Source organism: Propithecus coquereli, unplaced genomic scaffold (genome assembly GCF_000956105.1).
Source record: "Propithecus coquereli isolate 6110/MARCELLA unplaced genomic scaffold, Pcoq_1.0 Scaffold15, whole genome shotgun sequence".
Lineage (NCBI taxonomy): Eukaryota > Metazoa > Chordata > Mammalia > Primates > Indriidae > Propithecus > Propithecus coquereli.
The window spans coordinates 480079-489665 of NW_012139413.1; the positions used below are offsets into that span (position 1 = coordinate 480079).

Consider the following 9587-nt stretch of genomic DNA (forward strand, 5'->3'; position numbering starts at 1 on the left):
ACTGATTTTTTAATTCTTCCAGAAATATTTGCTGCTCGTTCAGGTAAATAAACACACATGCACGCATATTCATATCTTTTCATTTACTTTTTCACAAATAGTATAATATATACTCCTATTGGCAATGTTTTTTAAACTCTGTAAATTAGTCACCATTCATAACAACAAATAGATTTTTCATTATTTTTTTAAGTTGCATATGAAGACAACAAAATTTATTTTGTCAATCCTCTAATGATAAAATTTTATCTTTAGTATTTTGCAACTAAAAATGTGTTAAGTTGCATAACTTTTATGCATCATTTCCTGCTTTATAAATATATCTGTAGAATACATTCCTAAAAGGGGAATTGCTGCATCAAAGTATTTTACCACTTATATATTTGATAGAAATTGCCGAATATTCCTCTATATGGGATTATATCAATTAAACTTTCTTCAGAAATATGTAAGAATTTCTGTTATCTCACATCATCATACACACATTGTGTTAGTAAACTTTTGGATCTTTGAAAATATATGTGAAACGTAATAATTCAGTATGGTTTTTATTTATGTTTTTATTACTCTGAGTAAGGTTGAACCTTTCTTTTATTTTCAAGTTATAGATATAAAATTGTTGGCTCCTCTTTTCTCCCCTTGCATATTTTATGCTATTCGATATTCCCCTGCATAAAGCATTGTCAAAAAGACTGATGATCATCTATTTTTCTTCTCTTTATGGATGATTTGGCCTTTTTTGTTTGCTCATTTTTTTTTTTTTTATTTCTAGCAATTTCAATAGAATATATCTCAATTTTATTTGCTCCAAGTTTACTTTTCTGGGCATATAGAATGTCCTTTCAATATAAACTTTCAAATGTTTTTAATTCTTTTTTAAAAAGTAGAACTTTTTCTTGAAATGTAGTGTTAGTATTTGGATTGTTTCATTGTTTGTGTTTTCTTATTCAGGTACCCTTAGTATACATGTATTGGATCTTCCTTGCCTAACTTCTCGATTTTGTAATATTCTTTACAATAATTTTATCTTTTTAAAAAAGTTTTCTTCTTGCACTTTCTAGTCTCTTAAGCCACTTTTCTTGTTTGATTTTAATATTTTGTTCTTTGTTATTCATTCTTCATTTCTAGGGTATCACCTCTTATTATTTTCCAAATATTTCTTAAATTCTCATGTCAATTTTCTGGCCTTTGTTGTATTTTTATATATTCTATCATTTTCTTTTAGTTTTTTTTTTAAATGCAATCTTGATTTAATCTTTGCTCATTCCGTTCTAACATCCTTACATTGTCTGTAAAGATGTTATTCTGCCTTTTACTCTCTTTTCTCCTAAAAATACTTTTAAATGGAATTCTTGAACACAATTAGTTTCTGTTTCTTATTGTTAAGCTAGATTTATTTTCCTGACCTTTTAAATGAGATGAAATGGCCAGGGAATCATTTATAGTTTCATACCTCTAGAAATTCCTTGTCTGTTGTTTTTGTGATGTGATATAAAATATAAACTTTTATTTTCTGATATCTCACAGCTCTGTTACATATCCACACTGTTGTGTGGTCTTCCTCTTTCTTTGCCCCCATCGTACCTGTTCTGTTAATTAGGAAAATATTTCTAACAGTTTCTCCTTATTGTGAGGTTCTTTCCTGGATCAGCTAGTAAATTTTCAGTGTTCATAAAGCCCAACTGATCCCAATTCTTCAGACGTTATTGGGGATATCGGGCACTTGCCCAACATTTGGGGTGTAGATCCCCTTCTCAGGTAAATTTTTTGTTCTCAAATTGTTCCAGTGTGCTTCCCGGTGAGTACCTGTATGATGTTGGGAACATTCTTCTATTTGGAGCCATTCCAATTTGCCTTCATTTCTGTGAAGATTTAATTTTTTTAACTTTTTTCCTGTGTTGTCTTACCTCAGATTTAAGTATCACCTTTTGTCTTTGAATCTCTTTCTTGACTTAGTGCAATTTCTACATCATGGCCTTGTTTCTTAGCTACGATCATCTTGTTAACTTTTTTTAATTTACAGAAAAATATTTTGTCTTGTTTTTTATCTGTTTTTGGAAATTTTTTTCTACTGAATATTCTGTATGATTTTTTTTTTTACTCTTATGTTTACATATCCAGCTGTATTTTCTGAAGAAAGGGATTTTCTGGTTAAGACTCTGACTCCCTTTAAAAGCAATGCCATCTTAGTAGGGAGTTGTCTATTTTGTAACCAACTGTCTTCAATTTCTGTACTTGGACTTGACTATGGAAAAGGACAGAAATCTTGTCTTAACTTCATGCTTGCTCTCTCTACTTACTATACTATCTTCATTAAATTTCTAGATTCTCACAAAAAGCTTATTTTTGTGGTCTTCATATTAATTGAAAATTTTCTCTTTACTGTCCTCAAAAGGTTGAATAGAATATATCAAAGATAGCTTATCTGGAGACATGTTAAATAAGGAGATTTTGGTAATTATTTTGTAAACTATATATTTGGGAGGATTGTGTGCCTGCCAGCAAACATTCATGGATGCTCGTTTTATGTCCAGGTGGAGATATGAGACTAATCTTGAAAACAATAGGGAACAGTAAAGAAAATGTTTTAGCACTCAAGGATTCTATATGATTGGGAGAAGAGACATATAAAGAAATAAACAGGTAATTATTATAAATTGTACTTCAGAGGGCAGTAAAATGCTTGGAGAAAAATCAAGCAAGGTAAGAGTGATAGGGAAAGCCTGAAAGTGTGGAAGGATTGCTCTTTTATACAGGGTGGGTGGGAAAAACCTCACTAGTAGATTGAAAGTTGAGCAGAGACTGAGAAGTAGTGAGGGAGTAAGCCATAGAAAACAGCTGATGAGGGCCTACAATTTAGGAGTCTGCATGCATGTGGAACTCAAGAATTTTATTCTACTCTGCTTTCAAGGCATGTTTACTGATATCCTGTCCATGATTTTCATATGCTTAATATTCTTAACCTTTTATTTGCTTTATGATTTAGTTGACCCTATAGCTTTCATGTATTCCCACTCTTATGTTACTTTAAATTAATACTCTATTTAGATTGCTACTTCTTTTTTAGGTACGATATAATTTATTATGTTATTGATTGTGGAAACTCTCAGGTAAGTTATCAGAGAGTCCCTAATATATCACTAAAACAAATTCGTGATAATTATATATTCACTCTCTTATGGACTGACTCGTGTCCCTTAAAAAATAGTGTTGAAAACCTAATCCCCACTACTTCAGAATGTGACCTTATTTGGAAACAGAGTTATTGCTAATGCAATTAGTTAAAATGAGGTCTTAAGGGTGGGCCTAATTCAATAAGACTGTTTGCTTTATTGAAAGAGTGAATTTGATTTCTCTTTATTGAAATTTATTGAAAGAGTAAATTTTTACTCTTTTTATTGAAAGAGTAAATTGGACATGGAGACAGACAGGCTCAATGAGAAGACAATGCAAAGACATACAGTGAGAAGATGACTACGTGGCTGCAGTGGTGCACCTACAAGCCAAAGAAGGCCAAGTATTGCCAGGAAGCATCAAAAGCCAAAAGAGTCAAGGTAAGATTTTCTTCTATAGCCTTCAGAGAAATCATGGCCCTGCCAATACATTGATTTTAGACTTTTAGCCTCCAAAACTGTGAAAGAATAAATCGGTGTTGTTTTAAGCCACCAAATTTTTGATATTTACTTATGATCTTGCTCCAGGAAATTAGTACACCCTTATATATGTCTTTCATTTTTTCTTTTTTTACTCTTACTGAACTCTGCCAACATAAATATTGCAAAATGCAAATTATTATGCTTTTTTATTCTTATCAGTTTGTAAAATGTCTCCTCTTCTTATTTTACCTATTTCAAAGCTTTGGAAAGATCTTGCTTCCTCTGGGTCCTCTACAGATATGGCAAGAAGCTATTGGATGTGCTGGCCTATGACCTTCATATATAATTAGAGGACATTTTCGCCAGGCACGTGCAGGAATACTCCCTAATAACCAAACTCTGAGGCATTCATTATCTGTGCTTTAGTGCAGTGCTTCCCAAACTTTAATGTATATATGAATAACTTGTTGATCTTGTTAAAATCCATATTCTAATTGCCTGGTCTGATTGAATGTTCTATATTTCCAATAAGTTGCCTGATAATGCTGATGCTCTTGTTCCAAGGACTACATTTTGAAAAGCAAAGTTCTAAAATGTGACCCAATAACTCAAGTCATAAACTCAAATATTATCCTTAACTTTTTCACCCAGGACTAATTCCAGGCTAAGCACTACTTTTCTACATTTTAGAAAAAAAGGTACTTCTCTAGATGCTAGAACTTTAAAAAGGCATCTCATTGGTGGATAAATTAAAAATAGATGCCCCACTTGACAGATATTTTAGGAGACAACACATTCTCTGTAGGAATATATAGTTCTAACAAGACTCAAAGATTGGCAAGTTGAATAAGAGCTGCATTTCAGCCTCCACTTTCCCTGTAGCCTAGGTGTCTTTAAATGACACAAACTGCAAAAAGTGCAGCATAAGGCTTCTCCACCTTCTTGCTCACCATCAGCAATCAAGATGTGTCAATTCTTATTCTGATATTCTCTTCAATCTCTCCTTTATCCAGCTACACTCATTCAGACATTAATCACATGTAATATAATCATTTACCTTACCTCATTGACTTACCCCAGAAAAGTATTTCATTTATGGCAACTATATTTTTTCTTTCTAAAACATAACTCTGCTTATCTTTTTCTTCTCCTTAAAAATGTGCTGTGTCTGGCAGGGGGGAGTGGGGATGAGGGGACGGGTATATGCAAACACGAAGAGTGCGATGCACACCATCCAGGGGATGGACACGCTTGAAGCTTGGACTTGGGGGGGAAGTGGGGGCAAGGGCAATATACATAACCTAAACATCTGTACCCCCATAATATGCTGAAATAAAAAAAAAAATGTGCCAAGAGTACACACTGTCAAGAAGAAGATAAGCTGCAAATCCCTAACCATGGCATAAAAGAGATTTTAAGGTACTACCCCAACTATGCCTTCAGGCTGATTGCACTTCTTTGGTTTCTATTTCCCCATATCTCACTTATGTATTTGCCACTGCCATGGCTTATCAGGTGCAGCACAACTGAAAGGTATCAAGCCCAGACTGGGCTGGCAACAAAATGACAACAAAAATATAGCCCATTGGAAAGAATTATGATACCAAGAGGCTTTGCTACAAGTGAAAGCTTGAATACAGTAATAGTACTTAACAGTAACCTTCAATGTAGTTACTTATCAGATTTTATTAGAGTCTTAACACAGTTTACAAATGAAAACAAATAAACGAAAACATGCTATCTACAATACTGTAAAAGTACTTGTCTGTTGTTCATTAAAAGGTATGATTTCTTCTCTTTCTGGGCACAGAATTAGATTCCATTTCTCAATCTAACTTCTACATGGGTGTAGCCATGTATCTGAGTTCTGATGTGTGCTGGATTGTTACAATAATGCCTCCCAGTGGATAATGTCTCTGTGTATCTCCATTGCTTTGCAATGTGACTGCAGCTCTTCAGCTCAAGAGGTGGAGTTCATTTCTAACCTCTTTGAATTTAGGCTGGCCATGTGACTTGTTTTAACCAATAGATGTGGCAAAACTAGGGCATGTGACCTCTGAGGTAAGTCTTAAGGGATCTTGCAGCATCTATTTTCATCCTCTTAAAACATTTCCTTGATATCGCCATGATTTGTAGAAGCCTAGGATGAAAGACTACCTTGAAACAAGTCCAGTTGATCCGGGTCCCAGCTGATCCATCAGCTGAATGTAGCCACATGAGTAAGCCAAAACAAGAACAGCAGAAGATCTATTCAATCAAACCAGGAAATTGTGAGAAAAATAAATTGTAGCTGTTTGAGGACATGGAGTTTTGGGGTGATCTTTTGCACAGAAATAGATAACAGATACAGAAAATAACATTTGCAAAAGTGCTTTTATCACTTCTAGGCCTGACCCATAAAACCCTCCTGGGAGCACTCTTCCATGCTCGTTTCCTTTTGTCAGTAACTGCAATGGTTATGATTCCCAACAAAACCTTAGAAGCCATTTACTGAAGATGAAAAAGCCCACCAAAGGTTCCTAAATAATTGGCCATTGACATACATACTCACAAATAAGTTCAGATACATGAGCAAGAAATAAACTTGAACTATATTTTAGTTATTATACATTTTGAGTTCTATTTATTATAGAAGTTAGCTTACAATAATCAATAGCCCAACAATAATACCATTAATATGATTTTTGGAATTTGTTTAGCAAATGTCTAGTTTCCAAAGTATACTCATACACTGCCAGTGGGACTGCAAACTAGTACAACTTCTATGGAAAGTAGCATAGAGATACCTCAAAGAACTAAAAGCAGAACTATCATATGACCCAGCAATCCCATTGGATATATATCCCAATGGATATATACCTTTGCTGGGTATATATATATCCAAAGGAAGGGAAATCAGTATATTAAAATATATCTGTGTTCACATGTTTATTGCAGCATTGTTCACAATAGCTGATATTTGCAATCAACCTAATTGTCCATAAATGGGTAAAGAAATTGTGGTATGTATACACAATGGAATGTTATATATTATATAGTCACAAAAAAGAATGAAATCTGCCATTTGCAACAACATGATGAAACTGGAGAACATTATGTTAAGTGAAATAAGCCAAAAACAGAAAGACAAATCTTTCATGTTCTCACTCACCTGTGGGAGCTAAATATTAAAAACAATTCATCTCATGGAGACAGACAGTAAAATGACAGTTACCAGAGGCTGGTAAGGGCAGTGTGTGTGTCTGGGGGGACAAAATGGGGATGGTTGAGAAGACCCGGATAGTACCTCCCGGCCACGCCGAGCCGGCACCACACGCCAGCTTTCCCCTCTTCTTCTGTTAGATCAGCTATGGCGGCCATGAAGACTCTGAACCCCAAGGCTGAGGTGGCCCGAGCCCAGGCGGCATTGGCAGTCAACATCCTTGCGGCTCAGGGGCTGCAGGACGTGCTGAGGACCAACTTGGGGCCTAAGGGAACCATGAAAATGCTTGTTTTTGGCTCTAAAGACATCAAGCTTACCAAAGACGGCAATGTGCTGCTTCACGAAATGTAAAATCAACACCCAACAGCCTCCTTAATAGCAAAAGTGGCAACAGCCCAGGATGACATAACTGGTGATGGTACTACTTCCAATGTCCTAATCATTGGAGAGCTGCTGAAACAGGTGAATCTCTATGTTTCTGAAGGGCTTCATCCCAAAATAATCACTGAAGGATTTGAAGCTGCAAAGGAAAAGGCCCTGCACTTTTTGGAACAAGTCAGAGTAAGCAGAGAGATGGACAGGGAAACACTTATAGATGTGGCCAGAACATCTCTTCCTACTAAAGTTCATGCTGAACTTGCAGATGTCTTAACAGAGGCTGTAGTGGACTCCATTTTGGCCATTAAAAAGCAAATGAACCTATTGATCTCTTCATGGTTGAGATCATGGAGATGAAATATAAATCTGAAACTGACACAAGCTTAATCAGAGGGCTTGTTTTGGACTATGGAGCTCGGCACCCTGATATGAAGAAAAGAGTAGAAGATGCCTACATCCTCACGTGCAATGTGTCATTAGAATATGAAAAAACAGAAGTGAATTCTGGCTTTTTTCACAAGAGTGCAGAAGAGAGAGAAAAACTAGTAAAAGCGGAAAGAAAATTCATTGAAGATAGAGATAAAAAAATAATAGAACTGAAAAAGAAAGTTCATGGTGATTCAGATAAAGGATTTGTTGTTATTAATCAAAAGGGAATTGACCCCTTTTCCTTAGATGTTCTTGCAAAAGAAGGCACAGTAGCTCTGCACAGAGCTAAAAGGAGAAATATGGAGAGGCTGACTCTTGCTCATGGTGGGCTAGCTCAAAATTCTTTTGATGACCTAAATCCTGACTGTTTGGGACATGTGGGACTTGTCTATGAGTACACATTAGGAGAAGAGAAGTTCTCCTTTATTGAGAAATGTAACAATCCTCGTTCTGTGACATTATTGGTCAAAGGTCCAAATAAGCACGCACTCACTCAAATCAAAGATGCAATAAGAGATGGCTTGAGGGCTGTCAAAAATGCTATTGATGATGGCTGTGTGGTTCCAGGTGCTGGTGCAGTAGAAGTGGCAATGGCAGAAGCCCTGATTAAATGTAAGCCCAGTGTAAAGGGTAGGGCCAACTTGGAGTCCAAGCATTTGTTGATGCATTGCTCATTATCCCCAAGGTTCTTGCTCAGAATTCTGGTTTTGACCTTCAGGAAATGTTAGTTAAAATTCAGGCTGAACATTTGGAATCAGGTCAACTTGTGGGTGTGGACTTGAACGCAGGTGAGCCAATGGTGGCAACAGAAGTAGGCGTATGGGATAACTATTGTGTAAAGAAACAGCTTCTTCACTCCTGCACTGTGATTGCCACCAGCATTCTCTTGGTTGATGAGATTGTGCGAGCTGGAATGTCTTCTCTGAAAGGTTGAATTGAAGCTTCTCTTGTATTTGAATATTGAAGACTCTCCAAAGTGATCCTGAGGAAGATAGCTGTGGAATTTTTGTCCAAGCATCAAGTGGTTTCCAAAGGAATTTTTGTTTGCCCATACGAAAAAAGGAGAGAACGCTGGCACCTATTTAAATTCTGAAGTTCTGAAATTGCAATTACAGTATTTTTTAAATTGCACTGAAATACACACATAAAAGGAGGTCCTTTTTACCTGGTGAACAGGATGGTTTGCTTTAGCTACAGTGACAAAATTACATGTTAGATAAACATGTTATCTACCTTGTTATTAAATATTCTTTGAAAAACAAATTTTAATGGTTTAATAATTTCTTATGTAGATATATTTTAACAGTACCCTACTGTTAAGCATTTAAGGTGAAAATTTTTATGCTAATATAAATAACAAGTAATTTATGATTTTGAAAGCATCCCTGTTTCCTTAGTATAGATTTCTATGAGGAAAATTATTGGATCAATTAGACTTGCCATGCTTTTGAAATAGCTTTGCTAAAATGTTCCCCCAGAAATGCAGGAGATAGGAGGAGTAAACTAGAGCCAAGGAAGTCCAGAGTGGCAAAAATAGATGAGGCAGAAGATGGCTGAAGCCATGGTGACTACGGACTAACTAGGGCTACTAGGTGAAATGCGAGATTTTTAGGCTGACAGTATTTTCAAGCCTCTGAACTTTGCTTATGTGAAATATCCATCTCAAATCCCCTAGTGTGTTTTTTCACTTAGATTACTGTTCTCTCCTACATGTTTCCACGAAATTGTTTTTATATAGTTGGTCTCTCTGCAGTCCTTGAAGGTGAAGTTGTGTGTTACTCAGCTTTGTATTTTGAGGGTGTTAGCAGCTGCCTACAGTAAGAGTGCAATAAATGTTCAGTTGAAAAAAAAATGGGGATGGTTAATGGGTACAAAATTATAGTTAGATAATTAGATAGAATGAACAATATTTGATAGCACAATAAAGTGACTATACTCAACAATAAATTAGGGTATACTTTAAAATAACTAAAAGATTGGAA

At 35.6% G+C, this 9587-nt stretch overlaps 1 protein-coding gene across 1 annotated transcript; it reads left to right on the forward strand.

Moving 5' to 3' along the window:
- Positions 1 to 6945: 6945 nt before the first annotated feature.
- Positions 6946 to 8539, forward strand: LOC105806954 (T-complex protein 1 subunit zeta-like). The gene is given in 4 exon segments (XM_012640188.1): positions 6946 to 7146; positions 7282 to 7489; positions 7492 to 8238; positions 8241 to 8539. Coding segments are annotated over 4 exon segments (1455 nt in total).
- The last annotated feature ends 1048 nt before the right edge of the window (positions 8540 to 9587 follow it).